Source organism: Chroicocephalus ridibundus, chromosome 10 (genome assembly GCF_963924245.1).
Source record: "Chroicocephalus ridibundus chromosome 10, bChrRid1.1, whole genome shotgun sequence".
Classification (NCBI taxonomy): domain Eukaryota; kingdom Metazoa; phylum Chordata; class Aves; order Charadriiformes; family Laridae; genus Chroicocephalus; species Chroicocephalus ridibundus.
This window is the reverse complement of record NC_086293.1, coordinates 17,619,133-17,644,311: the sequence shown is the minus strand read 5'-3', so window position 1 is coordinate 17,644,311 and position 25,179 is coordinate 17,619,133. Positions and strand designations below refer to the sequence as shown.

The following is a 25,179-nucleotide window of genomic DNA, read 5'->3' as shown; positions in this document are numbered from 1 at the left end:
AGATGGAACAAACATTTAACCCAGCTAATCAGGACCATCTCTTGGCATATTTTTATGTGTGTGGCTTGATAATAAGGTGCTGCTGCTCTGGACTTTGCATCCTGTTAGCTTGCTTTAATAACCCGCTGCCAGTATCTCTGCAAAAAGATTCTGGGCAGGGGGATGCTCTCGCTCACGTTGTTGGCTTTGCGTTCCAGACCCTGCCTCTGCTCCTTCTCCAGGGGGATGCTAATCTCGAAGTGTTTTACTTTCTGCATTTTGGTCCATATGTGACAACTGTGTGTCTGATCACCACAATCTCGCACAGTTATTGTACCCCAGGGAAAGGGAGCCGAAAAAACATATGGGGCTAGAGAAAACGGTGTGCTTCACTGCACACAGGCGTATTTCAGAGACAACAGACTCTTTGGTATTTTGCAGGAAAGATGTGGGCTCTCTGAAATATTCTGGAAGTGAAATCAGGGCTGTAATCTGCTTTTCCTCAATCAGGGCTGCAGAAATGCAAGAATTATTCTAAAATTAGTGTTTCAGTTGTTAAGATTTTAATAATCATTTGTGCCATTGACAAGTCCCAATTGCTCATTCACTAAAGGCTGCGTCTGTCAGAAAAATATCTTTTTTTTTTTCTGCTGATGGTGTTGGTTTCCTGAGCAGATGGGCACAGAGGTGCAAACACCTGCACATGTATACACACTGGGGTTCAAAGTTACAGGCTGAAGTGCTCATGTGAAAACAGTTGTAGACTTGCACCTTGTCTAGCCCTGCATCCACTCCCACCTCTCTCCATGGCTGCTTGGCCAGTGACTCGAAACAAGCAATTTTCTGCTCTTATCCTTTTCCTTTACCCGTCCCTCCCCATACACACACACAGATTTACTGCAGCCTCTTGTAGCCTGAGCAACTGCTGCCACTTAAGGTTTGTACACGGAGGGAAAGGTAATGGGTAGGGGAAATGCCAGGGGGGAGAAGGGAGCATCCTAAAGCGGGGGAGAAGGCGGATACTAACTTGTCTGAAATGCCTTTCAGTAGCCTTGATCCAACTATCAGTATTTATTACTACAAACTAGAACATGAGTTTGCAAAAGGCTCTTCTAGGGGGCAGGCATTTCCTAACCCAGTCAGTCCCAGGCTGGAAAATGGACATTATCCAAACTGGGGGCTTGGAGGCATCTGCCCGGTGCCCCAAGATGCATGGATCGAGAGGTGCAAGAGTGGGAAACGGACCCCGTAAGCAGAACTTGCTGGAAAATTCATCCAGCGATTTTGTGGAACCTATTGTAAAAGGTCTTTTAAAGATCAATCCCCTTTGTCCTGCTTTTGAGCCTGCATAGTACTGTCAGTGCTGCCTTCTGCTGTCACTGGGAGCCCCCAAGACGTGGAGGGAGTCACCAGGACAGGGATGTGATGCCCTGTGCACAGTGAGCTCAGCTGTAGAGGCTAAACTTGGAATATTTACAGCAATTATGAGCAAGTAGGGAAAAAAAAAAAAAAGAGTTTGAGAGGCTTGTCTTCACCTGATGTGCCAGAATTCAGTATTGTAAAGTAATGAATATGCTGTATTATATATGTGTACACATAAGACAAGAATGTATTTTAGCATGATGTTTGTGACTTGAGAAAACCTTTAGTCAAATTCAATGCTGATTGCCTTTTTAGAACAACTACAGAAGGTCTTCCAGGAATAAAATTCAGAATTGTTAATGACATTAATGATTGCAGAAAACTTTACTCTGTGAAATATTCATTTAATACATTGTTATTCCAACACTGTGCTCAGCAGAGATATGCTGGACTGGGTATTCAGCTGTCACCATCGTGGGCCTTACAATATCAGGCAATGTGATTATCCAACACAATTACGTGTTTTGAGGCTATTAAGTAAAAGCTTTCTTATGGCTGCATAAAAAATCATAATGCCAGCCTATCACAGCCTCTCAGAGTATAAAATAACAAATTACAAAAAATAATTGCTTTTCTTAAGTATCATCAGCTTAAAAATACCCTGTAAATCCCTACGTAAAGGTCTGTCTTTTTATCAGACACCTTCTTAAGGCCTTCATTACCGGGAGAAGCCGTTCAAGGATTTCTGTAGTATTGACTCAAGGGAAAGAGCCCCAAATACATCAAAATCAGGAACATTTTGCCTGTTTCATATTCATAGTTTCTTCTTTATGTGTGACTGATTTATTCTGCTGCTTGCCCCCAGGGTGTGCATTGTCCAAAATAAAGGCTGCCAAAAAAAAAAAAAACGAGAACGGGGAGCAAGTAGGGTGGGGGGAGTTCAGCCGATGTTTTTAAATGCTGTGAGACTATTGCACGTCTTGCATCCTCGTGTGTGAATTCACCTTATGGTGTTTCTTAACAAAAGCGTGCCCCCTAAATAAATAACTTCAGCACAATGCGAGACATCGTGCCTGAAAATAGAAAGCTGCTCCGAGACAGTTACTCCATGCTGTGAAATCTGCTCTCTTCTGCTTCTGTATTGTCTTAAGTTGTAGTGGTGCTGCCATCACATGTGATTGCATTATAAAGCACTGGGACTGCGCGGTAGGAAGTGCAAACACATAGAATGCGAGTGCCCATGATTATTTCAGTTTCTGGTTTCGCCTAAGAGGGTGGTTTGATTTTTCAGTGACTTTTTTGCTCTCTGGCGTGTATGGATGTTGAAAACAAAGGGAGCAGAAATGGCTTTGACGATGTCAGCGAAGCCGGCTCTGCAGAGTGGGCTCTCCGTGGAGAGCACAATGCCCGACTTACAGAGAAGCAGACTGCAAGGCAGAAAGTTATAAGCCACGATGTGCAAATATGTTTCAGCAAGGGAACCGGCAACTTGACAAAAAGGCACCGCTCACCAGGCCGCCTGCAAACTTTGCCCAGGTGTTGAGGAGCAGTTCATTAAGGGCTGCAATGAGGGGGATCTTTCTGCAATGGGAAGCTATTGTTAAGCGCCCCGACAGATGAGAGCAGACCCTTCTCCTGCCACAATAGCTGCTCACACCAAGCAAGACTCATTAAATATTCAGTTCCAGCCTCAAGCAGCTCATTAAGTCAGCAATGAGCAGTGACGCTGGTGTTGGAAAACCCTGCCTCAGTTAACATCACCATGCAGAGTCTCCTCGGATCTCTTGATGTTATTCTGCCCAGTACCTTTTCTGTGATGACCAGCTTGTGCTCTCTGCTTTGCATTAAATACAGGTAAAAAAGAGTCAGGTGGATTTAAGTTCTCCTTTTCTTTATAGGCCTTTTCAGAGACGAGTCCTGGGGCCCAAGCTAAGTGGCTATTGCATTTTTCTGTAGCAGCATATGTAATACAAGTTTGCAGGAGGAGGATGGGATGAGGGTGATATGGCTTTAGCGTTAAAAAACAAACAAACAAAAAACTGTAATGTTTGAAGGATAACTTTCATAGCAGAACATCACGATATGCAGCAGTTACAGATGCGGTATTACTGTCTGTTGGCTGTTACACGGCAGAAACTTTTCCAGTAGTGTGTTTTCCCTGGAAATGCTAGTGTCTTAGGTGGATTTTGGCTTGAACTGTATGCTGAATGTTTCTTGTGTGCAAATTTTCTTTCTCAATGATGCGTTTGAAACCTGTTTTGCAACCACTGACTTTTGTGAGTACAATTTCATATTCAATGGTACGTAGCAATACTATACAGAGGCATTTATGATGGCTGGATGTCAGATGTCAATGAATTAGAGCACACCAGAATCTGGAATTAGGATTGTAACTGTAGAAAATGTGCGTATGTTTTGATGCATCGATGTTTTAAAACTATAACGTCTGAAAGTATGGCGCAGAAATGGAACAGAAACAGAGAAGCAGAACACGTGCAAAAGTTGTCAGCTATTTTTTCAGAGGGCAGTTTTTCACACCCTGAATCTATTTTTCTTCTTTTTCCTTTAACAGAAAGTGTTTTCAGACTGCCCATTTCTATGTGGAGGACAGCAGTTCCCCCCGTGTGGTCCCCAATGAAAGTATTCCCATTATACCTATTCCAGGTAAGATGGGCTTAATCTCCTGTGTTTGCGCTATTTGGAGTCTGTTTTAATTACATAAAGAAGGTTATGCTTGTGATAAATCATGGGGGTTTGGTAGAAATTTGTTGTATCGGTGCTGCTTCATTTAATTTAAGGTGCTTTGCAATGAGGCTCTGAATGCCAATGCTGTATTTTTCCATAGGCACCTCTCCACATTACTTTAATAGAAATTTCGGAATAACCTTTGTAAAATGTCAAAAACATGAGCAACACTTCTTAAAAACGCTAAGGCATTGCATCCAGGGTGAAACCAGCTGCTCCATCAGGGCAGGTTATGGACGAGGGATATGCAGCTCCGCTGCTCTCTCGAGACTGGGGGACTTGCCCCCCGCTTTTAGCGTGTGCAGAGGTGGGGTCTGCTGCTTCTCGGGGAGAACAGCAAGGCACAAAGATACGCAAACAATCTCAAGTCCTAAGCCATCTGTTAATTTGGTATTAATCAAGTTACCAAAGGTCAAATTCTCCTCTCGGCTATACTAAGAGCGAAGCTGGAAGCAGAGGTAGCACTGTACTGGCTTCATGAGGCATTTCCCCTGGGAATTATTAAGAGCAGGATCCAGCTCCCTTTAAGCTGCGACGACAGAGAGCAGCTTGGCGTTACAGTGGCCTTTGCAGCTGCTGCCGTGTTTGATGTTGCTCAGTTTCACAGGCAGAATTAAGATACTGAAATTGTTGTATTGACCTCAGTCTGTCAAACGCTTGTACTTGTTGCTTCAAGGTGTTTTAAGTTTCCTTGTCATATTCTGTAATTTGTGTTGTTGGTCTAGGATTCAATCTGCAGCTAATTAGATTCATTTTACCAAAAAGCAATCAAAGCCATTTCCGAGACACTGAAGACACACGTGTCCTAGAACACTGAAAGAATCCAGTTACATTTTCCTTGATTTTATTCAGTAGACGTGTAACTCACTTTCTAGAAAGTCTTTCAAAGTACCCATGGGAACTAATATGAAAGGTTAGCTATTACATTGCTGCAGAAAACGTTAGGCAGTTTGCCTGGCAGTCTGATCCTGTGCCACTGAAAATGAAAAAAAAAAAAAAACATGCTGTCATCTCCTCTCCTTTCTATGGCAGACTAAGATGTGTGTCCTTGCCACCTCATTTCTTTAGCAAGGAGCCACCCTTCTCCTGCAGGGTAACAGGAGATGGGAGGTTTTCGTCTTAGATCACCTGCAATGAATTTTCACAAAAGAACATAAATAGTTGGAGAACCTCATTCTTCCTACTCTAAAATCAGGAGCGCTTCCCTGTTGGGGCCGCTTTTGGCAGGCAATTTAATGGTCCCACCGTGCCTGCTCTCGTGTGATACCTGCTTAGAGCTCGTGAGGAAGGGGAGGGTGGGCTAATCCAGGGGATAACGAGCAAATGCAGGGGGAGGAGAGAAATTCTCCCCTCAGAGAGAAGTCTCTTTGGCCAATGTACAGCTATTTTACTGTAATTGAGACAATTTTTTCTTAGGTAAAGAAACCATCAGAAAGCTTCATCTTTTCATGCCACAGTCTGTGTTGTTGAGACAGTGGTTCTTCCCCGTTTCATGGGGATGTTTTGATGGTCGGTCCTTTAAAGACTGGATGGCATTCATGTAAAGTGTAATATAGGCTGAGGAAGTTCCATTAAAACTGTGCAGGTGGCAGGTACAGTAAGTCCAGCACATGCACTAGCGCTTCTCCAGCAGCCATTCTAGCATGAAACAGCAAGTGACTGAGAACAGAAGAACACTGCCTTTTGGGGACATCTTCCCATGACTAGAACAAGCCGAGCTGTTGGACCACAGCAGCTTTGGGACGGACATGATGCTACCATCACTGCAGTGCACGCTCTGGTCTGCTCAGGCTCGGTAAAGCTAAGAAAGTGCTGCTCACCCCTGATAATGGGCACTGCAGATTAAGGCACCTGCTAAGCAAGTGCTGCAAGACACCTTGAGAAGCTTTGTAGTTAAAAATCTGCAGGCACAGCTGATGAGCTCTAAGGCACGTGAAGAACTGGGCCTTAGACAGAGGTTTAGTTTAGTTGGATGCAAAGGTGGATCCAGCCCTCAAATTCCCAATCTAAAGACAAGATTTTTGTGGATATAATGGATGTTTAGACACCTGCATACAGACATACAAATGGAGGCACCTTAATCTGAAGCTGAATCATGCCCAGAAGGTCTCAAGAGAGAATGAACTGATGAACTCGAACATCTTGGCACTGACAGTAAAGCTATTCAGGCCACCAAAAGCCAAATCACCCTCTGGAAGTGCCTCTCTCTGTGTATATTAACTATTACCTGTACAGGGAGTCTTTAATGAGGGTCAAAGCTAGTAGAGATAAATTCTATGTTGGCTTTCTCCAAAGATGGGAGATACAGCCTAGAAAGATCTTGAAGCTCTCCTAAATATTTTCCTTCTTTGGAGATGTATAAGAGGCCTTTTTTCCCCATATACCTGTTGCTAAATGACAGTCTTCTCTGACATCAGCTGCTGCTCCCACATAGGCAGCCCACTGAAATGCCTTAAAAACATTAAATGACAAAATTCTTCTTTGAACTGATTGCAACTGATGAAATGATAAACCTCTGAACTTTTCCTCCGGAAGCTGCCGGAGGGTGTGAGAAAGTCTTACTTGCCGTGTTGATCCTAGAAGCAAAATATAAGTGGCATTTTCACAGAAGCAAGTTTTTCAAAGTAACCTTGTTATCTTGTGAAACCTTCTCCTTACAAAAGAAGGAACCATGCATCTACCTCCTACAATTCAATGGGCCAACTTCTGCTCTCAGTTATGTGCAAGCAGCCACACCGATGGCAATTCAGAGCCATGTGTCTAAAGACGTTTAGTAGATCTGCCAGGGCCCATCTACAGCATGCGGTGAGCTGCCGGTTGGAGGAAGCTGAGCAGGTTTGGGTTGGCTGGTCCTGGCCCAGGTGTGGGGTGGCTCTGCCAGGTGTCTGGGAGCCAGACGCAGCGATGTCCTGATGCAGCTCGAGAGGTTCCAGAAGCGGCGCTGGTGTCTCTGCATGCCACCGCTCTGCTCCCTGATGTGTCGGCACGCTCAGAGGTAGCTTTTGTGTTTATTTCTGCACCACATTCTGCTCTTGTTTGGGCAAGCCCTCTGTTTTCTCAGGTCTATGAACACTAAAATCAGTCTGCAAGCTACCTGCAATAGGCACACAGTACAACTTTTAGGTCCAAAATCTAAAAAAATCTTCTTGTAAAGGAATGATTTTACCCATTTTCTATTTCACTTCCCATGGCGTACGTGCTTAATTATTGTGCATGAAGCCACATCACCCATAGGCGTGTGCCTATCTGTGCAAATTTGCTCTGAGACCCAAATCATTATCATTATTCATAATTATCTGCACTGCTTGATCTAGAGAAACACAGGACAAAGGAGATATCATTAACTGAGTCACCCACTGGATATTACAACTGAGGTATAAATCTAAACTCACATAAGCCTTGTGCTTGACAGTAATGCATCTGTAATCAACGGCAGATTTCTGAAACTCCCCTGCCATTCAGCCCAACAAAATTATTTCTCCGTATCTTCTCTCTTTGCCTCCGCGCTCAGTTAATTTTGGCCACGTCCGTATCATCTTTGTCTGGATCTCGTCACTATATCATTTGGTCTTGGCAAGATCTCTTTGACAGCAAACCAGCTCCTGTTCCTGTTTGGGTTTGGTTTTTTTTCCATAGCTGGGTCAGTATCTGCTTAAAACATTTGTGGACTTGATCCTTTTTGGTAGAGTTGGATAAGTAAGAATAACAGCAGCATCATAGCTGCAGACCTGTATGTTTTGCAGCACTGCAAAACAAAATGCATCCCTTATCAGTTTTCCTTTCTTCTCATCACAAGACCTGCTCCACAACAGCAATGCCAAAGTGCACCTCTGTGCAACTGAGATGATATCAAATAGTGGAACTAGCACAAATTCCACTTCTACCCTCCTCCTCTTCTCCTTTGTTTCAGAGCTTTCCTGCTCTCGGGTGGTGTGTTCTGCATCTTGCTGTGGCTTTACTGGTTCCTTGCCCAGCCCATGGGCACAATGGATGCCGTGGCACTGGTGTCAGCAGGACTTGTGAGATCAGCACAGAGACAGTTGAGGCTTGAACCTATGTCAAAACTCAGAACTCTGTGTAGTCTTGACCAAAGTCCAGAGAAACATGTCCCATAAAGAACACAATGGCTGGCCAATGCAGCTGATTCATGTAGCGTATTATTCCAGATGTCTTTCACCATTTTTAGTATAAGTAAAACGTCTCAGATGTGATGCCAGTCATTTCAGCTGTGTCTGGACTACAAGACTAAGGAGCACTTCCCAGTTCTTGGGTCAAGGTGTGTGTGGTTTTAGGTTTAAATGGCAGTAAATTAATTTTTTAACTAGTACGGGAGTTTATTACTAGTGTATTTAAACTAACTTGTGGCAGAATCCGATGGAGAAACATTCTCATGCTTCTTCCAGAATGACTCAGTGTGGGTGCGTGAGCTCAGGACATAGTGGAGTAGCCAAGTACGTTGTAGTGGAAAGGTGTCTTGACCACCTCATGCAGTCACGCGAGGGTGTGAATGCCAGTGCAGCGATGATCCTCCTTCATTTCCCTCTGTCTTCTCATAGTTACGAGAAGGAGTCCCATCAAGTGTCCATCTTACTAACTCTTAGCTTCTGTTAAATCTCTGCAGAATTTTGAAATCTTCTTCCTTATTCCTTCAATAACCATGGTTGCCTTAACCTTTCCTGATGAACACCAGAGGTTAGATTTGATACAGTTTTTAACAAGCTCGGTTCCTGCACTTCTGACATATTCTGGTAGCATCCACCCTGCGTCAAACTGTTTCTATTAAGAGACTCTAATAAGAGGTATCTCATTGGACAAGGAAACTGCGGGTTCCAGCAGAGGCTTGGTATCTTACTGGTTTCTGCTAAGATGTAGCTGTCTCAAGTTGCATCCCAAGAGCTAAAGAGCAGAGCACCAGGACAGGTCTGTGGCTGCTACAGGGACAGTGTACTGAGCGCAGCCATCCTCTGTGCTATAGGCTGGCGAGGTACAGGGAAAAGTGCTAACTGCAGCTGAGGACTTATTTCTCAAGGGCATGAAGCTCTTCACTGAGCACAGAGGTAGTGCTCTTCAGCTGTTTAAAACTTTATTTCCACTTTCTGCTCCCTGCGGATTTATGTTCCAGCACCATATTGTGAATTGTACCTATCTTCAGCTTCAATTAAATTCGTGAATGCAATATTGCAAACACAGCCATCCTCCGAAGCCAAGAAAATATCAAGGTATTTTAGGGAACATCCACTTTCCTTTTTTATCTGCTACCCGCCCTGCTCCTGCAGCATGCTGAAGAATTTGTGGTTTGATATCTAATCATGATACTCAGAATGGAAGCTTCAGGAGTTGGCTAAATCACCTGAATACATGTTTTCATGGTGGCGATGTGAAATGTGGACAGATCCTTTTCTGAGAGCCATCACATTGGGCTGCGGACAGTCCTGAAGTTGAACCTTCATGTGCTTAAACGTAAGGCATGTGTGTAATTGATGGCAGGACTGGGACCTGAGGATGGAAACGTGTGAGATGAAAATTGTGTTCCTTAGCAGGCAATACCAAATAAGATCATGTTTAATGTCTGTGCTAAAGGAAAATTCACATTATTTCATTCTCTTGGACTGAAATTGGTTTTTTGCTTAAAGGGAAGAAGTGTATTGCTATTACATTTATAATTAATGATAACCTAATCTAAGATTTGTACAAGCAGATTTAAACTGAGCTCTTATTTTGACACATATAAAATTTTGTCATTAACATCTTCATATTCCTGACTGACACATGGCTAATAGCATTGTAGTAGATTAAATCTTGAAGCAAGAGAGATGAATGTAGCTACAATATTACACAGGTGATTTTTCATATTCTGCTTTTTCATGTGTCTCCCCTTTATCAGAAACCTGCCCTTGTGTTTATTTGACTCGATTATAACACATAGATAGCAATTATCTTGCTGGAAGGGCTTCTGTGTTTTTCTCTCAACATGCCCACATATCCAGGACTTTCAAATGTATTCAAAGTGTTTTCCATGCCTTTTCATATTGAAAGGTTTTTTAATTAAAAACAGTACTTCATAAACACATGATTACAAAAATGTGAGCATTAATGAGGAATAGATCCCCAATAACCAACTCTTAGTAATTTATTATTTATCTTAATTTATTTTAATTTATAATTTGTCTTAATTAGTGAGATCAGTGACTTCAGGAGGATGCCAACCTTCAAGGGTTTCAGTAGGTAGTTTGAGCTCCTAGAAAGAAACCTACAGCATTGCCTTTTTAGTATTTACGCAGACATGATCTCCACAGAAAGCAAACACCTTAATATTAAGGGTTTTTTATGACTTTGTTTTATTATAAATTAATTGATACTCATGTTATACAAATAAAACTGTGCTTATATTTCTGGCCATTTTTTATACACCAAGCAATGTGATCAGTCAGAAAAATTAATTATTCCAAATGAAACGCAGTGGCTTCAGTTGCATTCTTATTTGAAATAGTTAAGAAAGGAAAGCCAGTATACTGCAGAATTAAAGGCTCTGACTGTATAAATGTGTATAATTCAAATGCATTAAATCTAAAGTGGTTTGAATAAAACTGGGCACTGCCCTTTTTTACGTGTGGAATTACTTATGGAGTCCAGTGTCCGCATAAGTTAGGGCAGGATCTGGCTGTGGAATGTCCTGCTCAAACATTTCAAATTCAATCAGGGCCAAAATTTGAGCTGTGTGTGAAGTTTCCGACCCCTATTAGTGCGTGCACTTCGGAGTGTATGCTCAATCTGTAGGTTTAGAGATTTTTGTTTAAGCTTTTATGTAGAGGTGAACACCTGACCTTAGTGGAGTTGATAGGAGTTTTTCCATAATCTCTACTGGGGCAGAATTTTACCCAAGGATGTGCTGTCAATCCTTGCAATATTCTTTATGATCAGCCACTCTTCTAGAGACAGACCAAATACAGACATATTTGGGCTTTGCATCCCCATTTAGCACTGAGTTGTGCGCACACTCATATTGCGTGGTACAGCTGTGCAGATCCTATTTAAATCCGTGGTATGAGTGCCCCATTGCGCGTTGTGGAAATGAATCTGTTGGAATCACTCTCCACATGGTTCCGCTGCAGTGCTGCATGTGAAGGCGAGCTTTTCCTATAGCTCTGCAGCCTTCACTCTGATACGAATTGCACCTTATAGAATGGCTGTCAGACTCAGTTTTAAGTAATATGCATCCTAAATATTGATGCTGGGTATTCCAGCTGCTTGCAGAAATTTTCCATCCCTCTTTGTAAAAAATAAAAACCCGTGAAACCACACTGAACGTGGTTAACAAAAGAAGAAATATTCTGTAAGAAAAGTCCTGGGATTGCATTCAATGTTCTCTCCAGCAGTGGAGAATGAGAGGGTGGAAGATGAATCGACATCCCAGGGTTAAGTGCTGCTGGGAACAGAAAGGTACTTGTTTCCTATGGATATGGGAAAACTTTCGTCAGATATCTTATTTTTCAGTGAGTTAAGAGGTCAAATCCAGTCCTACTATGAGCCTACTGGTAGATATTTCTTTCCAGCTGGGAAAACTTTTTTGCAGAAGATGAGAACTGTGAGGCTGCTCTATTGAGAGTGGATTCTCCAGGATTAATGTCACTAACAATGTCCCTGGTTTCATGATTGTCATAAGCCAGGTTAGGCTTGTGCGGCCTTCAGAAAGGGCAGTTTCCCTGTCACTTCAGTGTTCCTCACGGTAATGAGTAGGATCAGCCCATCTACCCCACTGACAACTAATCCTTCTTCCGCTTCCCCACAAATCAATTAATCCTTTCTTATAGTCATCAGTCAGATCAGCAGACGGATTCAGTTCACTGCTCAGCTCCACAGGCGGGGAGAGGGGAGTGGGAGAATCCCCTCGTCCTTTGGCTGAAGCCAGCTGTGAAGAGCACGCTGAGAATTGATGGAGGTGCTTCTGAGACACAAGGGATGGCACAGGGTTGCTGAGCAGTGCAGTAAGTGGCTGCTGTTGGAGCAGATGGGCCAAGCCACGTGAAAGCTATGGCACGTGAATCCAGGTGGCTTTGCAAATGAGAGACTGAAGTGCAGTGACTAACAAACAAATGGAATAAGCTTTCACATTAAAAGTAAGGCGTAAGATACAGGGAGTATATTGGATTTAGTATGCTGGGTAGGATAATAGCTGAAAAACAGAAAGCATTTACAAACAGAGTGAAAGACGTAAGATAATCATCTTACCAAGACTTCTTCACGTGTGTCAGACATCTGGTCTTCAGAAGCACCAAAGATCCAAACTAGACAAGGGTAATATGAGGAAGCACTTTCTTTTGACCTTCTGGATTAATTCCTGACCCAAAACCATCTATTCCAATCCAATGCCACTAAACTATCCAGTGAGCTCTCAGGCTGTAAATGAATCGAAATGAATCTGAGATCTTATTATGTGGAAATGCCATCTCTGATACGATATCCCATTTTATATTTGAAATTGGCCCCTATTGCTTTAACATTACAAAGGCAGCTTATTAAGTGTGAGATAGGGGAAAATCCTTCCTGGTAGGATTACTAATTATCCAAATTTAAAATGTAACCCTCTTTGAACTTTATTGTTCCTATACACTTTGGGCTTTTTTGAAGGTGGCTGTCTTCTGAAGGAACATATTAAGTATTCTGCATTGTCAATTGCCGTTTCCTAGAAAATGAGGTGTAAGTGAAGGTTTTCCTCTTCAACCATTTTTTTAAACAAACTCGACTTTCTTCTTGGCATTCTCCCTTTGCGGCAGGAAATAAGCTGCACAGTGGTCCCCTTCGGTTTCGTGTTTTTGATACTCATCTCAGGTGCTTGTCTTGGACCAACAAATGAAGATGGGAACTTCACCAAAGTGTTAAATATTTAGCATAGTAATTAAACATACCCCCACGTGTCAGCTCGAGTAGTGTCTGATTATAAAAAATATTCTTGTCAGTTATATTATTTATAATAATAAATATATATACACATAATGGTTTTAAAGTTCTGGAGACTTTTGCCTCTGTCCATCTAAGATTACGTGCTTCTCTGCATAACACAAAGGGTAAGTACATTAGTATGGTGCCAGATTCAGCTCATATTTTGTAGTGACATAAATTCAGAATCACTTTATTGATACTGATAAAACAGATGGTGAAACCCAAGCTAGACAGAACTGTAATTATATCTGCGGTGTTAGAGGTGAAGGTATGTTATTAAAACATTTCCCTCTTCTCTGAATAATGTATAGGTCTTGCAAAATGTAAGCATCATACCGACAATATCAAATGTCACTCTGGCTTTTGGATGGGAAAAAGTATATGGCGCAAAAGGGAATATGTGCAGAAGAACTATGAGAGCTCCTAATTAGCCATTATAGGATTCCATTAATCTCTTCAATCGACTAAAAGAATTATAGTCATTGAAGTCCATTTGTCTTAAGATGGAAAGAAGGCTTAACCAAAGCCTTTGGACTGAAGACAGTGCAAGGAAAAGCACATTCCGTGCATCTAGCTACATCTGTTGGTTTTCTTAGAGAAGGCCACAGCCATCTCCAGATAACGTCAGAGCAGATATCATTCAAGAGTGCTGAGTATATTAGTATATATTTTAACAGAGGTCCGACAAGCTGCCCGTGGCTAAGCATGAATATACCCCAGCTAAAGAAAGGTGTGTTCCTGGCTGGGAGTTTGGAGTTGGAGGTCACGAATAGAAAAATACGGGTCCAAATTGCTTGAGTACTTTTCTGTTTCATTGGTTAGTGTAATAAACAGTATCTTACGTACAGCTGCTTTCTTGTGGTTATGGGCAGGGAACAAGACAGGCGTGCAGCCGGGGAGCAGCCGTGTCCTGCCCGGCTGCGGGCTGCCTGTCCCCTCGGGACTGTGCCTGTCCCCTCAAGGGGTGGCCTCCGCCTGGCTTCTGCCCAGGAGCTGCCAGGTCTTGCATGGTCAGTAGGACCATGTTATCCCAGCAGTTTGAAAGCTGGAAATCATCAGCGATTTTTTTGAGTTTCTAACGTTCGTAATGCCCTGATTTTAATCTTCATAATATGAAACAATTACATTTGCTCCACCATGGTTTTCCTGAGTTCATGGGCAGCTTCAGCAACACAAGCTTCCTCCCACCCAGTGAGCTCATATGTCAAGAGTATTTCCTATTTAATTTACTTAATGTTTAATTGTTGCCCATGATATCAAATAGGGCAAGAAACTGCATTGGGTTAAGGCTTCTGGAGGGAATCGGAAGTGAAAATGCAGAAGAGGAAAAAGGGAGGAGAAACAGTAAAGGACAGTGAACAAGAGAGGTGAATTAGCAGTGGCTGTAAAGGTGGAGACACACTGCCACCATGCAGTGATGATGATAAAAAGAAAACTAACCATATTTTGCCATGGATCTCTGGTGCAGACCCATCCTTGAAATTGGTGGGAATTCAATGGACCGGAGAGCACGGTATCTCTAATGTATTTTTTGGCTCACAGATCACAATTAAAATTAAATTCTGCCTTCTGCAAAATTAAATTGGACACACTGGTCTGCTGCAGTGAATCCTTGATCTTGGTTGGTCTCAGTTGAGCTAGACTACTCAAGAAAAAACCCAAATGATAACTAGGGAACTTTTCTTGTGCGAGTATGTGAAATTGCTATCATAGCAGCAGTTATTTTTAAGGAAATCTAGGGCATATGGGTTACTTTTCAGGAGAGAAAAGATTGTTCTACAGGCTCTCACTATTGACTGCTGTTCCTATAGATCATTCCATTCAGGTTTCTTGGCTGCAAAAATATTAATACAAATGTTGTTATGAGATTATGATGTTCTCAATATTATATAGTATAAATGTTATCACTTAAATAGCGTAAAGTGCCAGTATTTCTGCACACTGCAGCTTTTTGCTAAGATGAGCATACACTTGTCAAATGTTTTGAAATCTGTATTATCCAGTAAATGAGCATGTGGTTAATTAAAGTAGCATTACTATGCTGGGAGGTGATCAGATTGCAAACGTATCTTTAGCAATTGGCTCTTGTAAATAAAATCGAAGAGAGCTGATTGAAATCTGAGAATGTCGGTAGACACAAAAAGCTACCTTAGAGCATTACCTCATAAAATAAGAGTAGAGGAGTAATGATGTGGTCAATATTAACTGCCATCAGAAGGAGAGAAATCTGATTGACAGGGATCTATAAAATTCTTGCCAAACTAGAACCTCATTTACACATACAGATCTTCCTACCCTTTGCTAAGAAAAGCATATGTGACAGCTTAGAGGTTTTAGCTGCCAAAGATCTTTCACTCTGAATACAGTAAATGTCACATCTATTTATTTATCGTTAAATTTTGCTAAGTATCTGTAGAAATATTTGGATTTTTTCTATCATAATGTAGATGTTTAAAAGTAAAAGAATCCAGATTATAATGCAGCTGTAGCACCAAACCATATGGCTGCTAAATGGGAGCAAAAATACACCACTGAATTACTGGAAGTAAACATAAACTGGATGCGATCTTCAGAAGAATATTAAATGGGATATATAAATACCATAGTATTGCCATAAAATCATGCAATCAGACAATAGTAGCCATCAGGCAATAGATTATTTCACATGCTGAAACTAATCACGGTTGTATAGCAATTTACATTTCCTAAATGCCAGGCTGAAAAATATTAACTAATGAATCTTGGCAAGCACAGTGTTTCTACCAACTGCAGTGGTGGTTATAACAACATCGAGGCCTTTTTTGAGAGAGAAAGGAAGAGGAATAAGGCAGCCATCCTACACCCCAGCTTTATTAGAATCTGTCCGGAGTCCCAGGTGCTCAAAACAGTCTTGTTTGTCTTTAATTCAATTCAAGCCTTTGACTTTTTTCTTTTACAAAAACGTCCGTGGGTGATTTATTGGTATATTGGGTGAAATTTGCACTGTGCTGAGCAAGAACAAATGGTCCAGTGGAATACATATTCAATGTTATGCACAGTGTCTGGCATGAGAGAACTCAAATTAATGTGGGTGTTGTGTTGCCTGTTCTTTTGCTCGGAGACAGTTTCGTGGTAAGTCCATTTGGATTCTCCATCGTTGTGTAAAACTAACTTTCAGCAGAAAAGCCTGTGTCTCTGCTCTGTCTGGTAAAAACTTACTGGGGGCAATTGTCAACTATACGTTCATATTTCGAGTCCCTTCTGTTCTTTTTATACAACATGGAAGGAGAGGAGGCCTCTTCGTCCCATCCACAGCCATTTTCAAACTGCAAACAAGAACTAAATGATCCCTGAACTTCAGTTGGACTTCGTAAATTATCATGGGGAATAGACTAGACTCCCAGTATTCACAACTGCAGTGCTTAGAATTAGAAATATAATACGAAGAGTTTACTTAAAAATTGGCCACATTCATCAAGGTTTCTTATTGTCACATATTGAACTAGCTCTGCCCTTGGAAACTCAGATTTAAGTGATATTGAGTGAAGACTTTATCTCCTGAAGTTTTATGTTATACCTATAGCAACTCTGAATATCTCTTTCTTTCTACAGATGATATGGAAGCAATTCCAGTCAAGCAGTTCGTTAAACACATCAGTGAGCTGTATTCTAATAACCAGCATGGGTTCTCAGAAGACTTTGAGGTACGATTTAATGATCCGCCAATAAAATGTTGTTTTCCTAAAGTTAATTGTGTATTAATAGTTAGGGACCATGCGACATCTGCGTGATGCTGTCATGTCTGGTAAATGCAATGCTCAAACGTATCAGAAGAAATAGGGAAATACTAATTTGCCACCAGGTATGAGCAATGTGGGACTGGACATTTACAGGTGCTTTCTAAACACCACAGATTTGGTGCCTTTAACAGGGGACCCTTCTATGAATTTTTTAAATGGGAAAAGCTGCCTGCAATCCCCTCAGGAATGACATGAAGATAAAAACAGATGTGTTTAACTCCAGGCTTTTCTTATACTCTGCAGCTTATTTTACTCTTGTTGGCCCAGAATTTGCTCCTCTTAGTCACACTGAGAAGTCACATGCCCCTTGAGTAGCTCAAAAGGAGTAAAGTAGGGCTCACTATGAGTAAGAGTAGTAGAATTTGGTCTTTTGTGAAAACCCAAACTACGGGTCGATTCCTGGAGTCCTTGTTCATCCTCTGTTCAGCCAGGAAAGATAAGTCGTTGGTTATTTTGTTCCAGTAAAACCAAGGAGAAAGGCTTCAGGATTTACTTGGCAGTATTTACCTAATGAGACTATTTTAAACTCTGCGTCTTGTTACCTACTCAGGACAGATTCTGAGCTCTAAATCTGCTATAAATTGGAGGTAATTCCAATGAAGTGTAAACAGTTTTTCACCTCTGGTTTACCAATGCTATATTGTGCAAGCACGGTAAACATCATGCAGTATGAGATGGGCTGTAGAGTCAGGCCTTAATAAGCTCAAGCCAGTATTGTCTGGCTAGTTCTTAGGCATTTATTTCATTCAGCCTCATCACAGTCACTGCTGAACTTTTGGAAGTATTGAGAAGCAGGAGGAGCCACAGGAGATTGCATGGAGCTGTGCTACTGGCGTCCCCGCCAGCAAAAGGTGTGTTTGTGCCATGCACGTGGATGAGAGAGGCAGCTCTGCTTACAAACAAGGCAATGAAACAAAATTGGTGGCCTAATATCTACAGCTTCTTCGCTTACTGCAGTAAAGACAAGACTGTATGCAGGAATTGTTTTTAATGGGATCATTTAAAACATTTATCGTTGCTGTTTGGTTACTGTCTATAAAGAGTGGCTGCTTTGTCTGATGCCCAAAAGCCGTTGTGTAAGTTAGAAACATTTTGTATTCATGAGGAAGGCAAATGTGTAAGGTGTTAAAGTGATTTAGTTCAATTGACTGCTGGCTGGATGGCTGAGCAGGAATATTGAGGCATTTAACAACGTTGATGGTATTCAGGACAAACATTTATTCTCCAGAGAGTAGAATTTGATCAGGATGATCAAATGCGACTCACTCTTCTCAATTATTTATGAATTGCGACCCCAGTGCTATTCATCACAGCTGGGTTTTACACCATTTAATTATTCAAAATAATCAGCAACACATCTGTAAACTTGGTCTGGCTTTAAGCAGGCTTTGCTTCAGCTGTCACAAAATCACTGCTATTAACAAATGTTGGACACCTTCCGCCCATGTTTTAGCAAAGAAAAACAATGCTTTAATAGCCCTATTTTTTCCCTTCCTCCTGGAGCTCCCTGCTGCGAGTGCCACTCTGTGGCAGCCAGTCGGGAGAGATGCTTTGGCAAATTAGTCCTGTTCTGGGGAGCGCGGGGTCCCCTCTGAAGGGAAGTTAAACTCCGCCAACTGCACTACACACGCCAAATTCTGTTCTCCGTGCTGGCTTAAAATTTGGAGCATCTCCTTTGAAGTCAGTATAGCTACTCCAGATGTATTTCTCTGTAGCTGAGGTCTCGACTTCTAAAGAGTAATGAAATCTCCTAGAGTAAGGAGAAGGAATAGGAGCAAAATGATCACTGTCTGGGATAAACCATCCGGCTCCCTTCGTTGTTTGTGTTTTGCCCTGCTGACACCTCGGAGGCCTGATTTTCTTCCTTATGGTTGACAGTGATGGGACAGAAGAGTGAAACCCAGGATTTTTCACAGAGCCTGCAGGTTAAATCTTTCTCAAGTGCCTAAACTGACTCAGAGATCAGAATCCCAGTTTTGAAAGTGGCTGAGGGATAGAGGAGCCTGAGGTTACGTTTATACAGCAGCTCTTGGAAGCGGCCAGCAGTGTAACTTCTCACGTCTGGTCAGATCCAGCCATGGTGTATGTGCTGGAATCATATCTGCCAGCTAGAGTGAAGGCTTAGCTAATGTTTTATGGAGAAACAGTAGGCTTCCAGCTGAAACAGAAAATCCAGTGTCACAGGTCTGGAAAGACTTTCCTTGGGTGGAAAGTACCACAGCCATATCATGCCTGGGGAACTTCTGAAAAGAGGTATTAGGTTCTGCAGTCATATGGACTTTTTACAAAACATCTGCTTTTTGCAGCTAAAAGGAAGAGAGAAGAGGGATGGCAAGGAGATGCTGAAAAAATGTGAATAATACTATAGAAAAAATGAATCTTCCCAAAGATAGCCAGTGAATGGGATTTTTTAAAATGAGAAAAGGATCAAAAAATTTCTTCAGAAGTTTCTGTGGGAGGAGGTTTTGATGGTGAAACCTGTGGAAGGAAGGACTAAGCTACGCACACGCATACTCTGCCCAATGTAGAAAGTAAACATTCCCTATTTGTTTGTTGCTAGTTTTTGGTGTAAGTCTCTTCCTGTGTTTCGGGCAGTGTGCCGTGGGTTGTATTGAGTTGGTTTTTACATGAAGAAGATTCCTTTGAAAGTGAATCGTGTAAATACTCCCTTCTCTTAAAATGAGCTGTAATTACAGGTAAATATTTTGTGAATGTGCTTAGGAAGCGTTTTATGTGCAGAGGGAAAAAGGGCTTTGAACTCACAAATCTTTCCTTGGAAAGTATATCCAAAATGAATCCTTATTCCCTTTGGGTAATCATAGTGCGAGTAGCCAGCTTTATTGTCTGGTGATAGCTGGGCTTTCTTGTATATACAGAGTTGTTAAGATTTCCTTTGAGGCCTATGAATTTTCAATTTTTGATATAAACTAGAAATATAAGGCCCAATTTAACACTGAACAACAACAAATAGCTTTTTAAAATAAAGTCTGCAATCCTGCATCACTAGTGCTGGTCTCTGATATTACTTTTTGTATTCCACCTTGGAATTTGTTCAGCCAAATACGGAAAAAAGTCCAAGGGGGGTCTTTGGCTTGCTCTGGGGCAGCTCCAGCACCCTCTTGCTATGGCACAGAGGGGGAGGTTCCACATTTTTACAGGGCAGCACTGGGGCAGGGTTTAGTGGCAAGACTGAACAGAGATTGAGAGGCGTCCTGAGCCAGAGATTATATCTACGCCTTGTCTAGCCAGAGATTTTCTTGGCATCATTATCTTTAATAGACTTTGATAGATCTTCCGCAAATTTCTAATTGCCTCTTCAACCCTTTTAGACTTCTGCATCCCATGGCAATGAATTCGACAATTTGTTCCACAAGAGTGGACTTCCTTTTGCTTTTAACACGCCTAATAATTTCTCTTGGTGCCTCCTAGTTTTTGCATTACAAAGTACATCCCTGTTCACTTAAATGCCTCGCGTGATTCTGCCTGCCTCACTCGTATTCCACCTTAATCATCTGTTTTGAAATCTGAAGAAGTCTATAAACTATTTAATTTGTTTGTTTGAGGAATCCATTTTAGACTCATGATGACTTATTCCCTCTGTACCTTTTTTTCTTCCTTTACCATATCCTTTTTGAGACGGCAAGACCAAAACTGTGCACGGTATTTAATGAGTGGGTTTACTGCAGCGTTCTGCGGGAGCAAAGTGATGTTTTCTGTTTGGTTTTTCTATTACTTTCCGCCTTCCTAACATACTATTTGGTTTTTAACAACTACTGAGCACTCAGCTGACACCTCCAGAAAACTATCAGCTGTGACCCCAAGGTCTCGTCACTGAATGGCAATAGCAAATTGGGAACCTGTCAGTATGTATGTATAGTTAGGGTTGCTTTTCCCAAGTACATCACTTTGCATTTATCAACGTTGAATTTCATTTGCCATTTTATCACTCAGTCACTCAGTATTGCGAGATTGTTCTGCTTCCTTTCACAAACAGCTTTTGTTCTAATTATCCTGAATAATTTTGTATCATAAACAGACTTCGTCTCCTCTGCAGTCCATTTATGGATAGAATTAGGTCCCCGTAAGGTCCCACTGGTGAAATCTGAACACTGACAATTCGGGGGCTGCGAGTCCCACCTTTAACCTGTTGGTATATAAGGCGAGTTTTCCTTTCGCTCGAAGACAGATCGGTTTTTTAAGTAACGTTTTCTGAGAGGCCTTTTCACAAACATGTTGGAAATCCAGATATGCTATTCTCTTTCAGACTCCTTATGGACTTCTTCAGAGACGTCTCCACAGTGTGTTAGAGGCGTTCACTAGCTCTGCTGTTTATTACAGCGTCTAGCAGTTCGCCCCACAGAGAAGTCAGATTTAGTGGGCTTTGGTGCCTGAAATCCTTTCTGGATCTCATTTTAAAAACTGACGTTGCATTTGTCATCTTCTATTCCCCTGATAGCCTGACCACATAGGGTGCCCTCCAAATTCTTGTTTCAAAAAGAGCGTGAAGTGCCACCTCCCACGGTAAAGCTTTTCACTCCCTCCCCCTGGCCGGTTACTGGAATGACACAGTAAGTTTTTTGAGTAGTCGTGTCCTTTTGCTCTGAGAAAGGAACACTAAGCCAAGAAATCACCTTCCATCCCCAAATCTGTGAATTTTTATAGTATAATGTAGTATTTGGATTTTTTGAGATCAGACAATTTTACTTCCCTCCTCCCTAATTCGGGAGTGGGTTGGTCAGTGCTGCTGCGGGAGTGATTAGAGCGGGTGAATGCAATCTCCGCAGACCTCTCCTGCCTGTGGCCGTGTGAGTGTAATGATTCATTGCCCATTTGGAGTCTGAACAGGCTCGCTGAACTTGGAGGCAGGCTGTCTAGCTCCCTCATCACATAAATTGAAAATATCTTTATACTCCAGTGGCACCTTCTTCTAAATGTCCTGAAATGTAAGAAAATAACATAAATCTATATCTTCAGTGATGTGGCAGGGATTTGCTAACGTTACTCTCATGGTTGCTGCTGTTCGGGGCAGGGGTCACTAGCTCTTTTTGACCATTGACCTCAGAATGTTATTCTCCAGCGAAGGGCTGCGTTCAAGACAGATAAAGCTGCGCGTTGCACGTTTCTTGAGACACTAAAACCACTGTGTAGTTATACTGGCATCCCTTACAGATTAGACACAGCTTACACCAGACACATGCTTATAACTGCATCTACACCAAGGAACTTGGCAGTAGAAAGATGCCATTTCAAAAGCGTGCTGCTAGCAGACATTACTGCACTGGGAAATGTTTTATAACCCCGGCCCAAAACTGCCATAATTTTGAGGTATTCTCAGCCTGTGCACTGCTGTACTGAAACCGAAGGGAAGCAGCACTGTGAAGCTGGAGGAGGAGGGATTGCTGCAGAAGAGGGTCTTCTGGAGTTCTCTGTTCTTATCTCACTGCTTGACCTACCCTAAGAAAATGGCATTGTGAATTAAGGGATAAAGTTGAAGAGAAGCAACCAAGAAGTTCAGACATATGGGTTTTCTGTTACTATCCATAGTACCACGGCCATGCCCAAAGTTTCTGCCTGGAAGGCCCGCTCGGAGGAGCCATAGGGCAACGCGAGGTTTCGGTGGGACTCTGACACCTCCCTGCCTAATGAAGGGCAGGACACCGCAAGCAAACGGTCCTCCACCATCCTCTCCTTTCGCATTCATTTACATGATTTTCCAGCGCTCTATTCACGATTCCTCCACTGTTATTCCTGTATTGAGTCCTTTTGGTTTGTTTATTTTTCCCTTCTTTCTAGGCTGTCCCCAGCTCACCTCTCTCAAGTGCCATCTGAGAGTTTATACTAGTGCTAAATTATTGCAAAAATCCACACTATTCCTGTGGGATGTCTTCAGATACTATCTGCTGTCTCTGTTGGTATGCTGTCTTCATGTTTGCTGTGATAAAACAAACAGCAAGAGCACTACCACAGAATTCTCTAATTTGGGATTAAAATGATAGATCAAAAATTATTTTAGGGGTGGATGAACTAGCTGCTTTCATGCTGAAAAATATCACCATAATATCAAAATGTAGCTGTGGATCTTCTCTAATTTAGTCCTTCAGGTTAGGATCCTTTCTTTGTTCATGATTCCTCCTCATTGCTATTCATAGGCTTTCACAGTTCAGCCCCTGCTAGGACATCAGACTGCAGTAATGGGAAACAACAGCAGCACTGCATAAGACCAAATCAAGAGACCGAGTTCCTGCTCAGCCACTGTAGCAAAAATTCTTGCTCAGAACCTAATATTGCCAGCAAGACGCTGGAGCAGTTTGATTTTACACTTAAATGGAAATTCTTTGAAGTTTAGAAGAAACTAATCTGTAACTTGTTTCAGAAAGGCAATGAAAATGGGTCGTTAAACCTGGGTGTATCAAATTGCAATTAGCATTAGCATGGACAATATAATTAAAAGGTAAATTAGCCATAATAGCATAGACTAGAACACTTTTTACAGTAACTAACGGTCAATTGAAACCATGTACTTTGGTTTCTTGGGTTGTCAATGATAAGTTGAAAGGACAGAATAAGAGCCTGTATCCATTCATCTTTGGACAGTAATGCGTTCTGCAAAGTTAAACATGAAGAGCAGCTGTGTGCTAGCCAGCTGCCCTTAAAATCAGTGCAAGAGACTAAGCGGGATTAAGGAAAGCCAAAGAAAAGACTCTGGAGCTGAAAAGTTTGTGGATGAATTATGGATGTGGTGATACGGACGCTACCTGGCCTGCTCCAAGGTGCCAGTAGCAGTGCTGTGCTAATTGGAGAGGAGTTTGTTTAGGCTGCAATGAGCAGCCTGGGATCAGACCTGACCTGGTGGCCTGCCTGCAAACTTAAGTTGTTGTAATAATATAATCATAATGATGTTTTAAATGCAAACGAAGGACTTGGTAGCTAGTAATCCCAGGGTGTTCATTGCATAAGCAATAGAAAATGCTGGGAAAGTGAATATGTAATGTACATAAATGCGGTAAAATGGCATAATTAGGATGTTGACTTTTTGGAACTTTCTCCAGGATGGTATTTATTAACACCGGGCTGTCCTCTTCTGCCAAAGGGTAAATAATACCCTGAAGAGAGGCACAGATAACAGGCTGCAACTAGTCTTGTCTTCTTGCAGCATTTTGTGCGTTGATGAAAGACAACCACCTTGACTTTAATAACAAAGGAATGTTAACTTCTGCCTTACCGTCTGGTGGGGTGAGCCTGTGGTTTAGTAATTTGCTACTAGAATTTGGAGAGATGAACGGAGGAGGGTAAGAGAGCGGAGAGCTGCCCGCTGCTCTCAGCCTGCTCTGCCCCTGCGGCACAGCCAGGCGTTGCCAGTGGCCCACGCAGAGCTGGAGGATCTCCTCAGGCTCCTTCTTGTTGGACAACTTCAATGTTCCAAAGCCTCGGTTGTATTCCAGACTGGGGGGAAGCGGGGGGGCTGAATTCAAAATGGCCTTTTATTGTTCTACATTGATTCTTAAAAAGACAAAAATAGTTGAGGTGTGTTGGCAAGGGGGAAGCTTTTCTTGAACGGTCTCCTTTTGCTCTGCTCTTGCAGGAGGCAGAGATAGGAATCCACCGTTATAGCAGCTTTCCAGAGTATTAAAAATCATTTAGAATGTTACGTGTTAAGAAAAGCCATTTGCAGATGATCAGCTCTCACAGCGTCAGACCTTCTTTTCCCTTGCTGTGTTTTTCACCATTTTAGCTTAATCTTCCTCTTCTATTAACTTTATATTGGCCAGCTGGGAACATGTACAGTTGAGAAAACAGTCGGCATCAACATAAAAAGGTTAATTAAAATGATTAACCTCACCAACAATTCCCTTATGGAAAAATCCTATAGAATTTAATAGAAAGTGATACATTTACTATGTAGTATTTAAACTGTCAGAGAAAATTCCTTAGCAGGGAGGTAATTCCCTATTAAATTCTATAACTTTTTAGAGTATTCTCCACAGAACCTTATTGGATTCATCTGTATTAAATTCTACAGCATTTGGCATAAGTGTTTCAATGCTAATAACTTCTAAAAAGATTTTTGTAGTGATGCAGGGATTTAGGGTTTGATGTGAGGCTTTTCAGAAGCAGGGGGTTATTTTTTAGGAGTGACCTACCATGGTACAGCAGTGATGTTATATGATTTTTAAATGCAAAAAGAAAGGTAAAACGAAATTACATTAAATCAACCTAACATGTAAGCGGTGCTGCTTTTCCAGTTATGATTTCGGCTGAACTGATCCTGCCCATTGTGTAACCACCAGTCCCTTGCTTACTGGAGCTGACAGGCAGAATTAGGAGAAGCACACGCTTTAACGTATTTTTTTATTTCCGTGATAGAAATGGAACT

The 25,179-nt window shown here is 41.8% G+C and overlaps 1 protein-coding gene across 1 annotated transcript in view; it reads left to right on the top strand.

Annotated features, from left to right (window-relative positions):
* Positions 1 to 25,179, top strand: part of PTPRG (protein tyrosine phosphatase receptor type G) — a 410,943-nt gene that overhangs the window by 366,552 nt on the left and 19,212 nt on the right. The window contains exons 14-15 of the mRNA XM_063347764.1: positions 3,914 to 4,005; positions 16,618 to 16,709. Coding sequence (XP_063203834.1) covers positions 3,914 to 4,005; positions 16,618 to 16,709 — 184 coding nt within the window. The remainder of the gene's footprint in view (positions 1 to 3,913; positions 4,006 to 16,617; positions 16,710 to 25,179) is intronic.